General features: G+C 37.7%; 8 protein-coding genes and 1 pseudogene across 9 annotated transcripts; 5 read left to right on the top strand and 4 right to left on the bottom strand. All coding sequences in view use genetic code 12, as the record gives it.

The window, feature by feature from the left end:
* Window positions 1-806: 806 nt before the first annotated feature.
* On the top strand, window positions 807-2,192 carry CPAR2_301590 (annotated as a pseudogene; the record flags this gene model as incomplete). The annotated part of the gene is made up of 1 exon: window positions 807-2,192. A coding segment is annotated over one exon (1,386 nt).
* A 961-nt stretch (window positions 2,193-3,153) lies between these two features.
* DCC1 (Dcc1p) lies at window positions 3,154-4,398 on the top strand (the record flags this gene model as incomplete). Its single annotated transcript, XM_036807518.1, has 1 exon — window positions 3,154-4,398. The coding sequence occupies one exon, from the start codon at window positions 3,154-3,156 to the stop codon at window positions 4,396-4,398; it is 1,245 nt and encodes a 414-aa protein (XP_036664347.1).
* Window positions 4,399-4,538: 140 nt separating this feature from the next.
* Window positions 4,539-8,228, bottom strand: NIK1 (Nik1p; the record flags this gene model as incomplete). The annotated part of the gene is made up of 1 exon (XM_036807517.1): window positions 4,539-8,228. One exon carries the CDS (start codon window positions 8,226-8,228, stop codon window positions 4,539-4,541), a length of 3,690 nt encoding a protein of 1,229 aa, XP_036664346.1.
* A 2,055-nt stretch (window positions 8,229-10,283) lies between these two features.
* On the top strand, window positions 10,284-10,490 carry TOM7 (Tom7p; the record flags this gene model as incomplete). Its single annotated transcript, XM_036807516.1, has 1 exon — window positions 10,284-10,490. The coding sequence occupies one exon, from the start codon at window positions 10,284-10,286 to the stop codon at window positions 10,488-10,490; it is 207 nt and encodes a 68-aa protein (XP_036664345.1).
* A 499-nt stretch (window positions 10,491-10,989) lies between these two features.
* CPAR2_301550 (flavin adenine dinucleotide transporter) lies at window positions 10,990-12,051 on the top strand (the record flags this gene model as incomplete). The annotated part of the gene is made up of 1 exon (XM_036807515.1): window positions 10,990-12,051. The coding sequence occupies one exon, from the start codon at window positions 10,990-10,992 to the stop codon at window positions 12,049-12,051; it is 1,062 nt and encodes a 353-aa protein (XP_036664344.1).
* Window positions 12,052-12,346: 295 nt separating this feature from the next.
* Window positions 12,347-13,072, bottom strand: SSR1 (Ssr1p; the record flags this gene model as incomplete). Its single annotated transcript, XM_036807514.1, has 1 exon — window positions 12,347-13,072. The coding sequence occupies one exon, from the start codon at window positions 13,070-13,072 to the stop codon at window positions 12,347-12,349; it is 726 nt and encodes a 241-aa protein (XP_036664343.1).
* Window positions 13,073-14,942: 1,870 nt separating this feature from the next.
* Window positions 14,943-17,669, bottom strand: CPAR2_301530 (uncharacterized protein; the record flags this gene model as incomplete). Its single annotated transcript, XM_036807513.1, has 1 exon — window positions 14,943-17,669. One exon carries the CDS (start codon window positions 17,667-17,669, stop codon window positions 14,943-14,945), a length of 2,727 nt encoding a protein of 908 aa, XP_036664342.1.
* Window positions 17,670-18,058: 389 nt separating this feature from the next.
* Window positions 18,059-18,589, top strand: PSF3 (DNA replication protein; the record flags this gene model as incomplete). Its single annotated transcript, XM_036807511.1, has 1 exon — window positions 18,059-18,589. The coding sequence occupies one exon, from the start codon at window positions 18,059-18,061 to the stop codon at window positions 18,587-18,589; it is 531 nt and encodes a 176-aa protein (XP_036664341.1).
* Window positions 18,590-18,663: 74 nt separating this feature from the next.
* CPAR2_301510 (uncharacterized protein) lies at window positions 18,664-22,044 on the bottom strand (the record flags this gene model as incomplete). Its single annotated transcript, XM_036807510.1, has 1 exon — window positions 18,664-22,044. The coding sequence occupies one exon, from the start codon at window positions 22,042-22,044 to the stop codon at window positions 18,664-18,666; it is 3,381 nt and encodes a 1,126-aa protein (XP_036664340.1).
* Between the last annotated feature and the right edge of the window lie 150 nt (window positions 22,045-22,194).

Below are 22,194 nucleotides of genomic sequence, written 5' to 3'. Positions count from 1 at the left end.
TATTTGTTGTACGTTTTTGAGTAACGCAATTTCCAACAAATGACAAAGCACAAAAATTATGTACGGAAGTATCACCCGTATTATAGTAAATCTGTCAATATTCAATTACACCCCCCCGACATCATTCTTTTTTTTACGCGAATTCTCGCTGTGGTTAAGATAGAAAAAGTTAGTACATTGGTTCTCTGATCATTTCCTGTGAATGGAACGGATCACTCACTAGTATATCACAAATATTTTCTTTTGAAAATCAACGTTGGTGTATCTAAACACTGGTCCCTGCTCCTTTCTACATGGATTGTTTCATCTTGTAGTCAGTGACACATACACTCACTTGGTTCTGATTGTGGTTGTCACATTTGGTGGTTGTCACTTTTGGTGATCGTCTTCGAATCTTGGTTGCAAAAAAAAAAAAAAAAACAAAAAAGGGGAGAATAATCTTTATAGTAAAGTTTATTCCAACGATTTTTGTTATGCACATACATTCTATAAGCAACCAAACAGTAATCCAGTGATCAAAGTCCTTATCTTATCTGGAAGTAGTCTGAAATAAAGTCTGATCAACTAGTTCAAAGCTTTATCAATCCTAGCTTCAACTTTGTGTGTAAATCCCTCTCTGATAATCGGTGATCTGAATCATTGTATCATTGATGAGATACATTGCTGCGAATAGATCCCAGTAGACCAATGAGCTCAACCTCAACATCTCTAAATAACTAAATAGCAACAACATAGTCATTTAGCTGGTCAAAACATATCAAAAATATGGCCCTTTTTTTTGATATTCCCAAACTTCACCAAATTGTATGTACAAAACCACTAAAATATTTCCTACAAAAACCCCCTCAATTTCCTGTTTTCCCCCTTTTCCCCTTTCCCCTTATCTCTCTATCCTCACTAACATGCTTTCAAACTACACCGCTGCCAAGCGTAAACTGAAACCAACGCCTAATGTCACTGCCTTTTCACAATTCAAGAACTTGGCTGAAGCGAATCACTCTGATGCTTCAAGAATTGTCGAGAGGTCCAATCCCGGCCAGTGTTTAAACTTAACTACTCCTGTTCCCCTTCCGCCGCATGTTATGAACGTTATCAAAGAAAGTACCCCTACTAAACTGAACTTCACCACAGTTGAATCCACCATAAACAATTCCGAAATTGAAAACATTGCATCAACCACCACTGAGAAAGCAGAATATTCAAGAAAGGAAACCACCACCAAAAAAGCAGCTGCAGATGATAATTCAATTACTGGAACCACCACAGAATCTAAACAGTTGCAAGTGAAGCGTGTCAAAGATTGGCGTATACGCAACAGACAGATCCGCATGCAAGCATTGGTCAGAGCAGATCTGAATCCTGGAAACAAACTTTGTTAACTAGAGGAAGAAGATCGCAATCTGACAGAGTTGAATATTGGAAATGTCCACTTGTCCTCCAAACTGCTGGATCTGGGTAAAACAATCGTTGATGGAACTGGATTGTACAGTAGAGTTCCAGAATCGAATGCTGATGTTGTTAATGAAATTGGTAATGCTGCTGACATTGCATCACCTGGAAAAAATTTGGACACCAACAAAAAATCTGTGCTTGATAATGATGAAAGTACTGGTAATAGTGCACATACCACGGATACTTTAAATGATGCTGATGGAGAAGGTGTCCCCGGTTCTAATGGTGCGATTGTTGGAGATGCTACTGAAAATCTGGAAATCACCAATGAAAATTCCGTTGAGAGAATAGTTACCAATGTCAATCCCCCTGTAACTACTGAAGAAGGATCTCCCTTGAAGGATGCAGTGAAACCCAAGTGGAAAAGAATTTTGGGCAACACATTCAGGAAGAGTCCGGGAAAGGGCAATAGATCACAGCTTGAAGGTTCTCAACAACTTTGTACTACAGTTGCAGTTGAAGCAATCAATGATAAAGTGCAGTCGAATGGCCATATGAAGAGTACTACAGCTCGAAAATGGTCAAAATTTGGAAATGCATTGAGAAGCCCATTTTTGAAGAAAGCAGTCATTAAGGACTCCAAAGATTTGACTGAACATGGAAATACCCAGGTGACTTCCACACTGCAAGTGAACAAAAAGTTTAAAAATTTGTTCAAAAGAAAAGTGAAGGCATCCAAATCTGCTCCCCATGACGATGCTTCAAGTTATGCTGAAGTTGACCTCATACAAACCAAGTAATTGTAGACATAAGTGGTAACCATATCAGTTTGGCACGAGGTTTTAGCTGCAAGTCCAGTCTTTTAAACGTTGGAGAGCAATATATTAGTCCGAAGAGTCGATACGCACGGAAAGGCGGGACCTCAGTAGTTTCTATGTAGAGATATGGCCACTTTTTTGAGTAGTTGTGAAAGTTGTTCCGTACACATCACTGTTTGACCATTCCTTACTCCTACCTGGTATTCCCAACGATGTAAACTTCCCAAATCTCACCTCGGGGCAAGAACAACTTGAAGAAGAACCATGTCCTGCCATTCAGCGGAAACATGCAACCGATATGATCATCATCGAGTTCGCTAAATTTATCAATAAGTAAGCCTCTTCATAAATAGTAGTTTGTTTATGCATCGAATCACTTTTATCTAGGGCCACATCAACTGATTTCAATACTCAACACTCTACTCTTTCAAAACAAATGAATTGTGGTCTTCATATCCACGTCTCACCAGGTGTGACACATATCAATTGAAGCAGCCTTTTTCCAAAAATAAGCTCAATGTCTTCGCTCCGAATATACTTGAATTTGTCCATAGATTCAAAAATCAAATGATTGGAGCATGTGCTGTAAGTAATAGCACGAACAAATGTGACCACAAACATGAACATGTAGGCACATCACTTGAAATCAACTTTCACCACCAAGCAACTCGAAGTCCTTCAGTAAAGGAGGTGGTTTGGTATGGCTGCAAGACCTAACCTGAACAAAAAACAAGAGCACCCATCATAAAAATAAAACCGCAATGTCTAATGTCACGTTTGAACTCGAAACTTCTGTGTATCAACTCAAGAAACGCAGGTGATTAATGCAATGCCGCACACGATCTTTTAAACGCGTCTTATATGAAAAAAAAAGCATTCACAAACTAAGCATTGGCATCGAAAACAGTGCTTAGTCAATACTGTCCCCTTACTTATGTCAAACATGACAACAGTCCCAGTGTATCAGCAGCTACGGCCCGATGCTAACTACACCTACAAACTAATTCAACTACCACCAAACATTATATCACATTTATCAGACTCATCTACCTCAAATGCAAAGTACCTCAACTTGAAAACCAAACCGACAGTTGCAACTGCTACTACAACCACATCGGATGATGGTGATGATAATGATGCAGTTGTGGTGTGTACTGGAGATTCAACGTTCAAGTTGAGACAGAATAATCATTCGAATTGCGTATTGCTTATGAACCAACGTCCAATCAATAATAATATCCATCAACATCAACAGCAACAACAACAAGATGGTAGTGATGAAAATGCATTATTGGGGTTTAGTCAATGCAACTACGTTTACGAATTGACACAGATTCCTGGCACGATTTTGGACGTGGTACCAGAGTACCATGCAGAAAATGAACAAAGAAACAAAAACTTGATGACAAAGACCGAGATGGCTGAATTGAGTCCTTGTTCAAGTGCCGAGTTTGAAAAGATTTACATTGACTTGTGTCTTTGTGAAATTGCCACTGGCAATAACAAATTTGTATACCGGTTATCATTTGATACAATTTCACAAATCTTGCATACTTTAATCACGTACTTAATTAGTGAATCCAAACATGGCCAAAACTTCACAATTTTTGATCTTAACCTACAAGATAACCAAGCGTTTCAAAATTGGCAACTATCAATGATTAATGCCGTTATTCATAAATTTACGACTCCGGATCAAGAACCATCCAATTCACAAGACGGAAACACTGTTGTCAATGGTGTTGACGACGATAACACGACGACGACCTCATTGCGATTGAATGATGATGCCATAACGCACTGGTTTGGCATTCAAGAATTATCAAAATTAAACTACAATGCAGCTCCTTTAACCACAGTGGCTGATTTCTTGTTGAATTGGAAAACGGCATTACCGTCATTTTACAATGTGCCATTGGATATCATCCAATTACAGGGACACTACTATACTACTTCTTCCACTGGAGCTTCCCCATTGATTCATTTTATTGACCAATCATCACTTAGTCGTGATGTATCCACTCGATTCAAGCAATTGCTTCAATTGCAACCAAATTGGAAATACAATGAATTTGTCGCTTGTTTACAACCAGTTTTGGATCATGCCAAAAAAGTTGATTCGGTGATTTTGAAATATGGGAAAAAGAAGCGGGTCAAACGAGATCAGTTTATTGTTTGTGCAAGGTGAAAACAAAATGGCGTATACATGTATACAGAGAGAGAAAATAGGTTGATATCGCGGTTAACATTTGTATTAGTCAAAACAAAAACAAGCTCTCATTCTACGCTACACACTTTGTCTATATTGTATTGTATTCCTTCTTTATCTTAGTTTTTCGTCACATCGATATCCATAGCGTCATCTACGTGATCATTGGAAGAGGAAGCAGCGGCAGTAGCAACACCGGTAGCCATTCCACCACCTTCCTTCTCTCCATCGATATCCACATCCACATCCACATCCACGTCTCCATCTCCCAATTCAGTAATCTTGCTTGATGTAAAAGTCAAGACACTTTCAGTAACGGATCGATTGTTTGAGTTTAATTGTCCTGGTCGCAAACTGGCAGCCAACGTGGCGAATAATCCATTCTCTGAAGCTCCACTGCCTCTTGCTCCGTTGCCATGAGAGTAGTCACTGTAGTTGTTGTTGGTTGAGTTGTTGTGATTGTTGTTGTCTGCCCTGAATTGAGCATCCTTTGGTGATCCACTTGATGTTACATTCAATGCGGGAGATGATCTAGATTGGTTGAATGCTGGTGGGTGTTGATGATGTTGAAGATGTTGCTGCTGTTGGTACTGTTGATATGCACTTCCACCACCACAACCTCCTGGAGATGATCTCGATGGTGAACTAGCATTTGAAGGGTGGGGCGATACCGACGTAGTAGAATCTGTTCTGGATCGTCCACCATTAGAAGCACCACCACCACCGTTGGTTGTTGAAGATTGAATGACTCCCTTTTTCAACTTTTTGGCAAAATCGGTATTGTTATTTTGCTTCGACAACTCCTTCAATTGATTAATATTGTGAATACACTTGTTAATCGTTTGCATCAACAATTTTGGTTTCAATGGTTTTGACACATAATCATCCATTCCTTTAGCCAATGATTTCTCACGATCTCCCAACATGGCGTGAGCAGTTAATGCAATAATTGGCGTTCTAAAAGTTAATGAATCAATTGGGTTTGATTTTTTTTCCCATTGTCTAATCTTTTCCACCGATTCAAATCCTCCCATAACTGGCATCTGTACATCCATCAAAACAACATCATATTTATTCTTTTGTATAGCTTCAAATGCTTCCAAACCATTTTCAACAACTTCAACGTGATGGCCATGCTTCTCCAATATACGTACTGCCAATTTCTGATTCACCAAGTTATCCTCAGCAAGTAAGATATTGTATTTCACTGATTCATCGGTATTTTGCGAGATTGAACGAGACTCCAACGCTGGAATTAATGCGCTCGCTAAATCCGTCATTGAGCATGGAGTGTTTCCATAAGATGAAATTCCCAAGTCGATACAAACACGCATGTTTAATTCAGGAATGGAGTGATGGACCAAAACCAAGGGGATATATTTAACTTCCGACAACAAGCGTAGCTTCTTTGCCGTATCGATAGAATCAATCATAATGATATCGTACCTTATTGGCTCTGATAAATTGGCATCCTCTATATTGTTGACGATTATTGGATTCAATCCCAATTCAATAATGGCATGTTCAATCTCAGCCAATTCTTCATGACTATGTTCAGTAGAAACAAATAACACATAATGATTACTAAATGGCAACAATTGCTCGGTTTGTCTAGTGTACCTAATATTCGATGGCGATACTGAAACAGTAAAATAGAAATTTGAGCCTGATCCGTATTCCGAAGTGACCCATATTTCACCTCCCATCAAATGAATCAATTGCTTGGAGATGGACAATCCCAACCCGGTACCTCCAAATTTCCTAGTAGTTGATCCATCAGCTTGACAAAAGGTATCGAAAATCAAGCCCAATTTATCCTTTTCAATACCAATTCCTGTATCAGAAACACAAACTTCCAACAAAAGCTTATCCGAGTCGGGAACAGTCTTGTCTGACTTCTTCACACTAACACTAACTTTACCTTCCTTGGTAAATTTAATGGCATTACCAGCAAGATTTAAAATCACCTGTCTCAATCTAAATGAATCACCAATCAAGTTATCTGGAAACGATGAGTCGCATTGATACGTTAAATCCAAATTCTTTTCAATGGCCTTGACTGCCAACGTTTTCAATGCTCCAAATACCGTACCTCTTAATGAAAAATCAATTTGCTCAACCGTCATCCTGTTGGCTTCAATCTTGGATATATCCAAAATATCATCAATAATGGTCAATAACGAATTTGCCAAATTGTGAACAATGGACAACATTTCTCTTTGATATTGTGTCAATTCGGTATCCAACGATAATTGTGTCATACCGATAATACCATTCAATGGAGTTCTAATTTCGTGAGACATATTGGCCAAGAATTCCGATTTGGCACTATTTGCCAATTCGGCTGCTTCTCTTGCAGCGGTATTTCTTTGAATCGATTCTCTCAAGTTCAAAACCATTTGATTAATCTTTGTTTTTAATGCATCCATTTCACCCGAAGCTTCAACTGTAATGAATCGAGTGAAATCACCATCAGTTGCAGCAGCTGTAATTTGGGCAAATGCTCTCACTTGTGATGTCAAATTGGAAGCCATGGTATTGACATTGGATGTAATTTCTTTCCATAATCCATCGACATCGCTCACTTGTGCTTGGATACCCAATTTACCATTGATACCCACATCTCGTGCAACTTTTGACACTTCAGAAGCAAACAATTGTAAAGAGTCCACCATCTTGTTGATGGTATTTTTCAATTGCAAAATTTCTCCTTGAGCATGAACATCAATCTTTTGTGATAAATCACCATGGGCAACAGCAGTAGTAACTGTGGCAATTGATCTCACTTGATTTGTTAAATTTGTAGCCATTAAATTGACATTTTCTGTAACGGCTTTCCAAGCCCCTTCAACATCTTGAACATTTGCTTGTCCTCCCAATATACCCAAAGTACCAACTTCTCTGGATAATGTTGTCACTTCCGAAGCGAATTTCAACAATCGATCCACCATCTGATTGATTGTCAATTTCAAATTTAAAATTTCACCTTTACAATCAGCAGTAACCTTTTTAGACAAGTCACCTTTGGCAACAGCAGTGGTAACATTGGCAATATTTCTCACTTGAGTCGTTAAATTCAATGCCATGGCATTTACGTTATCAGTCAATTCTTTCCAAATACCTTCAACGTTTTCAATCAAAGCTTGTCCTCCCAAGATACCCAAAACACCAACATCTCGAGCAACTTTGGACACTTCAAATGCAAAAGTTCTCAATTGGTCCACCATTGTATTTATTGTCATTTGCAACTGCAATATTTCCCCTTGGGCATGAACATTGATTTTCCGGGATAAATCTCCTCTTGCGACAGCTCGCGTCACATCAGCAATTTCTCTCACTTGATTTGTCAAATTGAGGGCCATAATGTTTACATTATCGGTCAATGAACGCCATATACCAACTGAGCCTTCATTTTTCGCTTGCCCTCCTAATTCACCATTGGCAACTTCGGTAGCAACTTTTGTGACTTCATTGGCAAAAGTTTGTAATTGATCCATCATTGTGTTGATGGTAATTTTCACTTTTAAAATCTCAGGGTCACTTTCAACAGTATGAATTTCAACTTTTTTTGACAAATCACCCATGGCAACAGATATAACCACTGTACCAATTTCTGACAATGCTTGTTTAAAAGCCTTGTTGGCAGTTTTGCAAACTTCCAACTCGTTATTGCAATCATTTATGACAAGATCTTGTTGTCTAATTTGTTTGATTAAATCATTTCTAATTTCCATATGCTTCTGTTGATACAAGACTGGATCTTGTAGTATTTTAAGGAGGTCTTGCTGCGAGTAAGAAGAGACCAACATTGATGATGATGATGATGATGTGTTGTTGTTGTTGTTGCGGTGGTAGTGCTCGTTATTGTTAATATTGTTAATATTGTTGTTGTCGTTGGTGTTGATGTTGTAGTAGTTATAAGTATTGGATTCTGATTCAGTAGCTGCCTCGGGTATAGTTTCAGGAACAATGCTGTTGTTATTCAACAGGTTCAGTTGTTGTGATGAAGATGATTTAGGAGATATTGGAGAGTTTAGATTCAAATTTGTTGAAAAGGTACTCTCTATAGGTGAAGTTGTTCTTGAAGATTGGTGTGGCGATGTCGGTGAAGATGATGATGTTGTTGAAGCAGCTAATCTTGCTTTTTTGATTGGTGGACTAATTTTGGAAACGTTTAGCTATGGGGAGGGTGGGGGGGATACGTTAGATATTGAGTATAAAAAGGTGTGTGAGTGGTGAATGCTTGTTGTCTAGTAAAAGGATAAACAAGGGGCTGTAAAAAGTGATGAGTAGGGTGAGGAAATTATTACGTCGTTTGATCTCTTGTGTTGTAGTGCAAGTGGACGTTTAATGTATTACCGATAATTTATGATGATGACGATGATGATGATAGAGTAGTAGAGTGTGTGGTGTAGTTGATTCTTCTCTGTAATGGTGGGTATTGGTGTGTGTTGTGTTGTGTTGTTTTTTTTTTCTATTTGGTCTATGGTATGTACTGTATGTATTGTATGTATTGTATGTATGTGTTAATCTCTCTCTCTCTCTCTCTCTCTCTCTCAATATCTCTCCTTAAATGTCTCTTTTTTTTTTTTTTTTTTCCGTTGTTGTTGTTTTTTTCTCATTCTGCTTTTGTATGATGAAACTGTGTGTATGAAGGGAGTGGAGTACTAAAAATATATAAACTCCTCAATACACACCAATACACAATAAACAATCTCTTAGAGATGGAATGCGAGAAGGGTTACATCGCCATGCTGCTATCAAAGTACAATATACACTAAATGGATGTATTAGATAAAAAATACAACCATTCACATATGGGTACACTACATCTCTATCTCTATCTCTATCTCTAAAGAAATCTTTTGTATTGAGTACAATTTTTAGTGCAAAACTTTCTCTGTTGGTTTTTTGTCTTACACAAAGTGACGTCACCACCCTGTTTTTTTTTTAACTTACATATCACCCCAATTCAAAAAACATAAAATAGTAGTCAATTTGCAACCAACCAATCAACTAAACACACACACTAACACACACACATACACACACACATACACTAACACTCCCTCTCTCTCTCTCTCTCTACTTGTGATTGGCAACTACTTCTACAATAAGTCGGACAGGGTCAAACTTATTAAATAATTGCAATTTTAATTTCACGGTATTGCATTGAATTAAAGATGAGAAGATGAGCGTCGAAATAACACCAATTTGTATAATGCTATTAGTGTAAGTAAGTGCAAATGTACTTGACCAGAACCCAAAGAGGTATGACTCAAAAGAGAAAAGTATATCTCTACCTCTACTCATTTCCCCTTGTGATTATAGATATAGTATTTTGATTTTTGGGGAGATATTCAAGCAAAAAATTAACATTTTTCGCTCAACTTTTATAAACAGCCAACATGGAGGGATAAAATATAGCAGCTACATTACTACCCTTATAAAGAGGATTGAAGAGAGAGGATGCAACCATATTTATGTCTTTGAAGCAACGAAAAATCACCTATACACACTCTTTGTACACTTAAAGACAGTGCAATTACACTACATTCTCAGTGTGGACTTTTGTACTAGTGCAAACAGCTTCTCTTCTCCCATCGGCCAACACCCACCAATTTCGTATCTCTACACACTAGCTTATCAAATCTGCAACATTTTGCAACAATAACCCAATGGTCGTGTTAAGTGACCCAATCGAGATCATTTGGCAAAAAGCAAAAAATAAAAAAAAAAAAAAAGGAAAAATCTTTTCAAACGATTTTCGTCAATAGCTCTCTAATCAAAATAGAAAACAGATTAGCAATTACTACACAGCACAACACAACACAACACAACACAAACCTATACATATATCAACCATGGCTGCTGAATCTACCCCATCAAGAAAAAATCAATACCAATTAACATTATCCGATGAATCCAAAGAAAGAATTGTGAAACTTTTGGATTATTCAAAGACCATTGCTCATTATGGTTTCATTCCATTTGTATTGTACTTGGGTTGGGCTGCTTCACCAAACAAACCATCGATCTTGAACCTATTATCTCCTTTTCCATCCGCTTAAGGGGATGAAAAGTTGAAGCGTAGCATAGATGAGTGAAATTTTGGATTATTAACCTTTCAACGCCTTTGACTTTGTAACAAAAGAAATAAAGGTGGTGGATATGAAGCGACTAGAATCTGTTATAACAGGTAACAAAGACACATCTTCTTGAGTGGAGAGATGGATAGTATGAGGTTGGCGAGTATTTGTCGTGAGAGTTTATTTGTTTTTGATCTTGTACATACATATAAATAAAAACAATTGAAAATTTAAAAGTAGCATTCTCTAGCTATCAATCAACCGTGCGTCGCTGATGCTTGGTTCCCTTTTCTTGATCTTGTGGGACATATAACTTGTAGTTATCTATCAATTATCGCCAGATTCGCAGTGATGACAAAATCCTAAAAAAAAAAAAAAAAAAAAAAAAAAATAATGAGTCCTTTGCAACCCATCACTCCCCCCCCCCCCACCACAGATTAGATTTACCCACATGCACCCAGAAGTGTATCCACTTTTATAAATGAATAAACAGGATGCTACAACAAACCATCACGCTAAGCAAACTTCTACCGCTCCTCGATTCTCATCAAGACAAGTTGAATCGATAGCAGGACTATGTGCTGGGTTTGCAACGACAATTATAACTCATCCCCTCGATATCATCAAGATACGACTTCAATTATCCAATACTGCTGCACACCACAATGGTACTACTAGCAGCAAGCCATTCCAATCAGTATTATACATCATCCGGCAAATCAACCACGATGCGAGATATCAAGCACAGAAACAACAACAACGTAACCCAAGAGGAGCTTCTTTTTTACGCAAATCCGTCGGTGTCAACTATTTAATTCAATATTATCGCGGAATCACCCCGAATTTGATTGGAAATATATCAGCATGGGGTTGTTATTTCGCCCTTTATGCTGAATTCAAGAATCACATCCATACCCTGAACTTGACAATAAATTATTTTGCTAGTTCTTCAATGGCAGGGATCTTGACTTCAATATTGACCAACCCGATTTGGGTGCTCAAGACGAGAATAATTGCCAAATCCACAAATGAAGCTGGTGCATACAAGTCAATTTCCGATGGAATACGAACCATGGTTCGTAATGAAGGTGTAACTAGTTTTTGGAAAGGGTCTATACCGAGTATGTTTCAAGTTTTCCAAGCAAGTTTGCAAATTACAATTTATGACCATTTGAAAAATTATATCTTTAAGAATAGATTGGTGTCAAGTGGTCAAAAACTGGATTTTGGCGCACTTGAAGGGGGTGATGGCAATGGTGTCGTGGCTTCTCATTTATCAACAACACAATACTTGTATACATCAGCACTATCAAAGATTATAAGCACATTGGTGATGTATCCAACCCAAGTTATCAAATCACGATTACAAAATAGTCATCAATCAAGTACAACTATATTGCAAGTCACTCGTAACTTGTACTTCAATGAAGGTGGACTACGTGCATTTTATAAAGGTTTAAGTGCAAATATTGTTAGGGTTGTTCCTGCTACATGTATCACTTTTGTAGTATATGAACATGTGAAACGAATTTTAACAGAATAAAATATAGACTCAGAAAGTGGAGTACAGTGCAATGTTTTGTAGATTTACCTAGACCCATCAATAAAGAAACTACAACTCGATTGAACTTTTAAATATTAGTATTTCACTATATAAAACTCTACTTAAAAAAAAACACAATCAAAAGTTGAACGAATGCAGCAGCACATTGCAAGCACTACACATCAATAGAAAATCAAACAAAACGAATTCGACAAAGAAAGGTAACTTCCAAACTTCTTTTCACTTCCCTATCTTTAATCGAAAAAAAAACAAAAAATACACCATGTGTCTCCACTTACAATAAAGCAGCACCAACTAAACCAACCAAAGCTCCCAAACCAACCTTGTTGGCACCAGAACCTTCAGTTTGAGTTGAAACAGATGGTACTTCGGATGATGAAGTAGTTTCTTCAGCAACTGATGAAGTTTCCAAAGTGGATGATGATGGTTGTTGCTCTTGTGAAGTTGAAGATTCTTGTCCTTCTTCACCAGCACCGCCACCGTTGTTGTTACCGGCAGTTTCGGATGCAGATGGTTCAGATTCTTGAGTAGATGATGATGGAGCAGCTTCAGATGTAGATTCAGCTTCAACAGTTGATGATCCGGATGGAGCGGCTTCTGATGATGATTGTTCTTCTTCACTTGATGAAGATTCAACCTCACTGGAGCTTGATGGAGCCTCAGAAGAAGAAGAGGAGGACTCTTGAGTAGAAGAAGACTCTTGAGAAGATGAGCTGCTAGAGCTAGAATCATCATCAGTGTGTCCAGAACATGAACTTTCAAATGCCTTTTTAGCAGTATCAGCATCACCATTTGGACAAATATTGTCTAAACAAGACTTGACATCGTCACCTTCATTGGAACAGATACATGCCAAATCATTCAATCCTGAACATTGAGATGATGATTTTTGAACTTGAGCAACACAAGCTAATAAACAAGCTGGTGGTGTAGCAACTGTCAATTGTTGCAATGAAGCAATGATTGCGAGAAAAGTGGAAACTTTAGTGAATGTAGCCATGGTGTAGATGTGTATATGTATGGGATTCAAGCGATGGTAAGTGGGTGGGTGAGTGGGTATCAAAGACTAATTGGTGTGTGCAACGAATGGTTTGTGAATACTGATCAGGAATGTCAAAGAAACGGGTCGGTCAATTGTTTTTATTTTATTTTTTTTTTTTTCTCTATGAATCTCACCATTCAACAATATTGTTCTATTCCTGTATATTAAGCAGCACTCTTTTTTGTTTGTTTTGATTTTTTTTTTTCTTTCTTTCTGTTCTACTAGATTTATTAGGGTAAAGTACTGCAGAAGGGATCTCTTTTTTTATTTTCTTTCTTTCTGTTCTCTCTTTACTTGAGTCGTGTACGTGTGCAAAATTATTCTCTTTTGATTGCATGTATGTCCTAATTAGGTAATTAACAACAAAATAATATTACAATATTACAATATGCACAATCGCTTGAAACATTTACTACTGCGGTCGGGAGGTGGAAAAAAAAAAATGCACTATAAATAGATTTGATGGCGGACACTGCCCATGAAAAAAAATTTAAAAAAAGGAATCTTTTCATAAACAGTCTAGATCCATGGGCGCTACCGGAACATACGAGTACCGGTCTTTTTATTTTTATTTTTATTTTTATTTTTATTTTTATTTTTTTCATTCATTGCCTGTGCGACATAATTATTCCAAACCCATATATAGGTTACCTAGAACTATTCTACGTATATTTATCTTGATTAAAGACCCTGACGTTATTGAACTAAAAGATGACAACCACGAAAGCACCAAACAGAAACAAGTCATGAATTCGATTTGAAGTTTCTCTACATTTTATTCTTTTCTAATTTTACATTTTTCGAATTATTTTGCAACCACGAGGAATTTGCTCAGGTTAAAAGTAGTGTTCTTTCTTATTCATTGGTTTTGCAATTAGAGCTCTTGAAGGGTGATTTTTCTGTAACTTTTCTTACCCTTGACGTTAATTGTTCTTTTTTCTAGCTAACTTTGACCGCTTAACTTTGGATTAGCACACAAACTCTTTAATTGGGTTCATTCCCGGTGAATACCGAGGCAAAAACATTAGATCCATCCCACTCAATGCTACCAATGGCTCGAGATCGCGACATTTATGGATGACTGCGGCGTCAAGTGTCAATACTTGATTTCCTTAAGTGCTTGGTTGGTTTTTTCGACCATTTGTAATCCCGTGTCATACTAATATTAAAACCAGCTTCATCAATGAAAACACAGTTTTTTTTTTTTTTTCAAAGTCAAGTTTATCCTTATGTTCGAGTGCCCATTGAAATCTTTCCTGTTTTGATTCTTTCAGTTCCCTCTTTTCAGACCAATCAAAGAGTCTCTTGAGTCTAAACTTGCAAATGGTGGTGAGGAAGTTATAAAGAGCCGAGATTTCCTTTCACACTCTGGAAAACACGTCTTATTCGACAGGAAGTTTACAGTAACAGTCGGGCGCGTAATTTTGCACTCCGACACAACTTTGTCAGCTGATTCGATATCCGAATTGAAAGGCAAGACACTTAGTTTCCTATTGGTTATAAAATAGAATCTGACTGATAAAATGAACCAAATGACCTATTCCACGAGCCCGAATTACCTGCAAGTGTTTCGGAGCGTTTGAAATATTTTATCTTAATATAGGTCATTTTTTCTGTCGCACATCCTATCTTTAATTTTACATTACAATCAGGTAATTAGTTAGGTAAGTTGTGCAAAAGGTAATTCTAAAAAAATGGTATCACCAAACAACGGGGGATTTTTTTTGCAGCCACAAACCTATAAATACATACCCACGTAATGCTCATTAAATCAAAAATAAAATACACTCTACATACGAATAAACTTAGTCTGCATCTTGCCCTCTCCTTATAATCTAATCTTTGACACTAACTGCTTCCCCTTGTAAATCAATCGCAACTCAAATAATCCAAACCCAACATTAACATCAGCCATGACATCAATGCCGAGATCTCCATTCAAAGCGCGTTTTAAAATATCTGATGCAGCACCATTTTCAATCTTTATGGGGATTCGAGGAGTGACATAAAACCCAGGTTGTAAATCGATAACTTCACGTCGACTCACGTAACCCAATACTATATCCTCATGTTTAGCAAATGCTTGGAAAATTTCCAATCTTACTTCGGCATTGGAGATGGGATTGTAGATTTTCAATTCAAGCTCTGATGTAAATACATGGATGGTTGTTTCAATGATGAATGCTCCAGCATCCTGTCTTGCTAGCTGTTTGTTTACAATAATGTCTCTGTTGTTGTATTCAGGAATGAGAAAAGTTACATTGGGCATAGTAACATCTTTGATCTTGATTTGATTCATAAATGCATTTAATCCTGGATTCGCCAACACTGAATTGTTTGTCAAGTCGATTGTCAAGTTTTTAGTGAATGACGATACATAAACACTGATGAAATCTTGCAAAAATAACTTGTCAGAATATGTCTCATAGTTGAACTTGACATTCATTTCCAATTTTGATCGTTCAAGCTTGGTTAGAGAAACTTGTCTCAAGCTAGCATGACCAAAGTTAGTTTTGTTTTGACCAAAAGCAACCAAAATCTCCTGGTCATGTAGCTTGGGGATTTCCAATGATATATTAAATGGATTGTAAAGTGATGTCAAAACTTGAAATTCAACTTCTTGCTCATTAGATCGCAAAAAATAAACTTCCTCAACCGCGACATCTAGTTGAGGCACAATGGAATCAAATTGAACACCACTCACACTTTGCAATATAGCAAATGCTTCTGGAAATTTGACAAATGGAATCTCCAATTGTTGCAATGTTGTATTTCCAACTATGGGCAAGGCTACATCCATATCTGCCAAACTAATATTCACATAAACATCATTCATAGTCACACATTGCTTTTTGGCTATTATAGAGTTGACAACTTTACCAACATACACTGGATTGTGCACCTCGACACCCAAGTTAGAAATATTTACATCAGCGTGAACATGATGCTTCATCTGCGTTGTTTGAAAATACACAAAATCTCGTGACCATGCTTGTATCAAGGTTTCATCACTCGACCCCACGCTGACATTGAATCTCAATTTATCAACATCAACTTGGAAAGGTGCTGGATTGATAGCTTCTATAGAGCAATGACTTTTCACGTTTCCTGCAACTGTATGATTGTCCTGTTTTGCAATAACCGTTGGCCCGGGATCAGTGTAATTCATGCTCAAGTCACAGAAACCAATACTGATATTCTCGGACACGAGATGCGGTCTCGGCAACGTAATAGCCAATTCTGCCGGAGGCATACGTTTCAATATATCGAGTATCCAGCGCAAATCATGCCATACATCACCCACTCTTTGATCTTCACTCAAATGTAGGTGAAACGTGATTGGCTCTTCCTTTAGATATCGCTCAATCAATGCATTGATGGGACTTATCAGACCCTTGCATTCATCCATTAGTTGTTGTGGGACATCTTCAACAACCCCTTCAACATTCACCATAATTGCATCGTCACCTCTTTCAATACTGATTGGTAAAGTCCGCCACGTTCCCACTTTGGCCAAGTCCGAGTTACAATCTCTGAACAGCAAGTCCCATTGTAAAGGCGGAATATCCAAAGAGAACACCCCCCATTGATTTTGTACCTCCATTTGCGCTGATAAGTTTATGATATTCGCACCAGGCGAAGTAACACCAAAGTTGTTAATTTTTAATCCTTTTTTTAAATCAGCCTTGTTTATTGTCAAATAATCGCTCACTTCAACATTGTGCAATTTCAAGTTGATCAATCTCAAGGTCTGTACGTTAACCTCTTTAGCAAGTATCTTGACCCTCAAATTTATATCATCACCACTTAATTGATAGTAGTATTTGAGAAAATCCAAAAAATCTGTGTTACCAAATGTACACTCCGTTAAAAAGTTCAACTCAGTCTTGGCTCTATTACCAACATATACTGTAATTGGTGGTGGATTTGTATCAGCCAAATAAAGAAATGGACTTTTCACGTCAATCAATTGTGTATGCAATTGAACCGGCTTCAACAGTGAAAGTTTCAATGATCCTAGCACAAAAGCACCAAGCTTAATCATGGCAATTTGAATAAAATTGGTGTGCATCAAATGATACTTCATTTCTACTGAACCTTGTACATGTACATTGACTCCCTTGCTTGTGAAATTAGCAAATGTAGCATTGTACACTTGTAAATCAATGGCTTGATTAACCACTGCTTGTATATTGTTGAACGTAATTACAGTTAACCCAATCAAGATGATGACAGCAACGAATGCAACATGGAGCCAATTAGGATCAAAGATTTTTCGTAGAAATGAGTGTTGAGGTATTTCAGTTGCACTTAGTAGTGGAGTTAGCTCATTAGATCGGGAACTGCATTGGCTCGTAGTGGTGCTTGTTGTGTTGATACTATTTTGGTCAACATTGGTGTCCAATTCTCTCACGTGGGGTTGGGGTTGCGGTTGCAGTTCTTGTTGCTGTTGCTGCAACAAAGGAGACGACTCTTGGGGTGGTTGTGTGTGCTCATTTGGGAATATATCGTTTCCTTCTTGTTCACAGTTAGTGGGTTGTGATGTCTTGGCCATTATTGCCACATAGTTCAATAGTAGTTTCGAGATGAGATGATTAATGAATAAGACAGTGGAGAAGCAAAAGATAATTGAATTGGTGGTACAAAAATCACGATATGCTGTCTTGAAATCATTGTCGCAAAAATAGTGGTCATGACACACATGCTTGTGAAGACTTGGTCAGTCGTTGCGTTTCAACCAGGTTGGCTAATAACAACTTATAACCGTAGCTTAAACCTCAATAGACAATCTCGTGATTGTGACGATAATTCCCAACTTCCGCGCTTGTGGTGGTATTTGGTACAATAATTACATCATTTCCTGCAATAGTTAACGCGTCTTAGAAAAAGTTAAACCCAAAACAAAAGTCCACCATCACCAACCTTTCAATCGCCTAGTCCACAATGTCATATTACGATATTGACGATATTCTAGCTGATGCGGAGAAACTACCCTGCCAATTCAACCACACTATTCCTGGTTTGGGCTACCTCGAAGGTAATCCCGGAAAGCCAATTCAAAAGGGAACCAAACTCGAACTACCATTCTGGCTAGCACAAATCCTTGCGGTGCTAGATGTACATTCCTCCTCCGACTCAACTTCGTTTATTTCATTGATCGATCCCGACTTCATCAACGATAAGGTCCTAAATGCTATTAAAACTGATGCCAAATCGCTCGACTTGCATAAATTATCGTCACAATATTATTCCATGATTATCAAATGGGGCAAATTGTTTTATGAACCGAAATTGATTGAGCAAGCTATGGAGATGATAAAAGAGCGAAGTTTTGAAATCAACAACTATGCAAGCAATATTCATTCAAAACATTTCAATACTGAGTTTATTTACACTTTGGATGAATTTGAAAAAAAATTGTTTAGAGACACTAGTGACAGTAATAAGCTAATGAGACAATGGTTAAAGGAGTAAAGTTTTACGAGTTTTACGTGTTATGCTGAGAAATAATGTATATTAATACTACAACAAGTTTAGTGAAATCTTCTCTATTCGTTATCACCGTTTTCTTCACCCATCTCATCACCGTTTTCGTCACCATTCTCATCATCATCTTCGCCCTCTTTGTCATCACCGAAAAGATCATCATCCTCCAATTCCTCATCACTGTCCTTGATAAACTCATTCGACAAATGTTGCGTTTTCTTCCTCTTGGAGCCATTTGACACTGGTTTATCTTCGTCCTCGTCATCCTCCTCATTGGATACCCGTTGTCTCTTACCATTCGATTTTGATTTATCAACATCAGAAAAGTCAGCTTCTTCTTCCTCGTCTTCGCTATCTGAAACAACCTTTTTAGCACCTTTGCCCTTCTTTGATTTACCTTTACCTTTGCCCTTTGAACCTTTACCTTTTTTCTTAGCCTCACCTTCTAGCTCCTGTTCAAACAATTTGTCATCATTCTCTTCTTCCTCGTTCGCCGTGACATCTATTCTGGATTCTTCGGCCCATTGTTGCGCTTGTTCTTGTAGGACTGCTCTTTGTTTGGCCAATTCTGCCTCTTTCTCTTTCATGGCACTGATTCTCTCTTGTTCCTTTTGAAGCTCGGCTTCTTTTTCCTTTTCTCTCAATTGTTTTGCTGTCTCAAGTCTTTGTTCAATTTCTGCAATATCCTCCTTAGTTTCATCAAGAGCATTGGTGAGTCTGTTGAGTAATGTGCTTGAACCTAAATTGGCCCTACCACGTAGTTCATCTTTTGGGTATGGTGGATGTTTTTCCTCGTCGGATGATAACTGTATCAAAGTTTCAATAGCTTCACTTAATCCAGTAATGGCATCACTTATATCCTGTGGTTGTCTTTTTTGAACTGGTTGCTTGGTGATAAAATCGGCAATTTGGAATTGAATGTATGAGATATTGAAAAGTAAGGCTGATTTCGACCCTCTTGTCAAGTTGAATGCCCGTTTAGTATAGTCCAAAGCAGTTTTGAAAAAATTTAGACTCTGCTCACTGATACCTCGAAGTGTCCAAGCTCTACCCAAAAATGTCAAAATTTGAACATCTTTACCATCAGTGTATCTCGTCAAGGCAAGTTCGTAGTTCTCAATAGCCTTTCCATACTGTTTCACATCACATAAAACATGTCCAAGGTTCAAGTATACCGAGATATCATTCAATGAATCTCTAATTTTTCTCAAAATGTCTAATCCTTTAGTGGATTCCTTGTTTTCAATGTAAACTATAGCCAACCCTTGTGCTGCATACACATTTTTTCTATCAACCGTTAAAACCTTGGTATACAATTCAGTTGCCCTCACATAGTATGTCCTCTTCTTTTCCGCCACACTTGACCCCTTCAAATCTCTAGCTAAAATGCAATAAATGTTGGCTAATGAAATTAAAGCATAACAATCGTGTTTATCGTATTCAACAAGAGTCTCTTTTTGAAAGGCAGTATCTGCATCTGGCTTCAAGCCCAACTTCTTTCCAAAATTTTTGGCAAACCACCCATAAAATGATCTAACTTCCATATCAGAAGCATTTAACTTCAACAACTCATCAATTTCAGATTGAATTTCCTTTGGTGTTAACCCATCTTCCAGTATACATGACAAGAACAAAATACGCAATTTGGCAGAAAAGTAGTTGGGGCACTCCGATAATAACGATTGATACATGTCTAAAGCGTCTTTTTCATTCGAGAGCTCCTTTGTTCTGGCCGAGTTGAAAGTCAAAGTGACTTTCAAATCATTTGGTAAATCCACCAACACATCACCATCAGGACTTAAGAACTCAGCACCATCCAATTTGTCAATAGCTATTTGGAAATTTTCCAAAGCGCCTTTAAAATTCTGTTTTGTAAACTGAAAGACACCTATATTGTTGTAGATTTCCAATGGTACATCCTTTCCAATTTGCTTTCTTGCTTCAACAGCCTTGTTCAAGTACAAAAGTGCTTGCATTAAATCAGTGTTTTCGTATAAATTGCTCAATGTCAAATATGCATTCAAAGCAACTGGTTCTTTGTTCAACAAAAAATCAGCGTCATTTTTACTAGCTGATATCCCTCTGTTATTGGAAAGTTTGATATATCGTTCCAACGCTTGAATAGCGAGCTCTTTCTTCTTCTTTGAACTTTGTTTGGCGTAAATGATACCAAGTGAATAATTTGCTTCCAAGCAATTCGCATTACTGCGCAAAATGGATTCAAATGTCAATGCCGCTTCATCAATTGATCCACGATTGTATTGCGATTGACCCAATCCCAATTTAGCTACTATGTTTAAATCGTTGAGCTTGATTGCTTCTTGGAAATACTTTGCTGCCTGAATGAAATCGCCTTCTGAAAATTTGATTCTTCCCAACCATGTACCACATTCAGACAACACATTGAGTTCATATTTTGAAGCTTTCGAATATGTAATAAGCTTACTCAAATTGTCATCCCCAGTTATATCTTTCACAACTTTTCTCAACAATTTTTCAACCGTCTCAAAGTTATTTTTGGAAAAATAGTACGATGCGAGAACCAACAATACAGTCGAATCGCTAACATTACTCTTGTGAATGATTGACAATTCACTCAAACATTGTTTATAGTTACTAACAAACTCTTCATCACTCCAAGAATTGTTGAATGCACGATGGAAATGAGCCAAGTTCAAGTATATCCTTGCTTTCAAATTGTTTGGATCTAGTTCAAGTGCTCGCTCCCATGCCTGAATTGCCATTTTCTCATCATTCAAGAACCAACAACACAAACCTATACCCAATCTTGGGTCTGGTGTCGTGGTTGGGTTCAATACCAAAACTTGTTGATACAACTTCAACGCATTTCCATAACTTTTCGATTTGTTTAGCATAGCCTGTGCTTTGCCCAACAAAGCAAACGTGTTATTCTGATCCCTCTTCAATATCTTATCAAAGATCTTTAATGCCTCTTCATCATTGCCCTGAAACAAAGACAATACCGCTTGTGACAACAAGGTGCTTGTGCTATTGACTGGAGAACTCTGTGTATCATTGTGTATTCTTGTTGCCAAATCAGCGATCCCAGTGCCTGCTTCTACCAAATGATCAACCTTGTCAATTCCCAAAGAAGCGTACTTGAAATGCAACCATACTAAAAACGACTGGAGGGTTTTGATATCTTCACTGCCAAAAATATTTGAATCCAAAGCTGACTGGATGATTTTGGCAGCTTCCTCTAATTTGCCTAATTTGGCATATGCCCGAGCCATAATAATCCAATAATGTTTCCCACTCTTGGTTTCAACTAAAAACAGGACAATTTCGCTAGGATCTTGTTCATCGATATTTGCTAAATTAATGGAAACAACATCTCCTTCCTCCAAAGGCACATCCAACACTCTTGAAGCCTCAACTCCATCTTGACCGATGTAGTATGAAATATCACTAGCCTCCTCCATATTTTATAATGTAGATTGTCGCGCTACGCTTTTAATTGAAGTAGGTTTGATGATCCTTCCCTGACGTTGTGATCAATAGGAATTTTTCTTCCTTTTTTTTTCAACCAGAACAAATAATAGCGAGAGCATGGGTCACGTGAAAGATACATC

The sequence above is a fragment of the Candida parapsilosis genome, contig 005806 (genome assembly GCF_000182765.1).
Source record: "Candida parapsilosis strain CDC317 annotated contig 005806".
In the NCBI taxonomy this organism is placed as follows: domain Eukaryota; kingdom Fungi; phylum Ascomycota; class Pichiomycetes; order Serinales; family Debaryomycetaceae; genus Lodderomyces; species Lodderomyces parapsilosis.
Note: the sequence above shows the minus strand (reverse complement) of the source record. Positions and strands in the feature narration are given on the sequence as shown.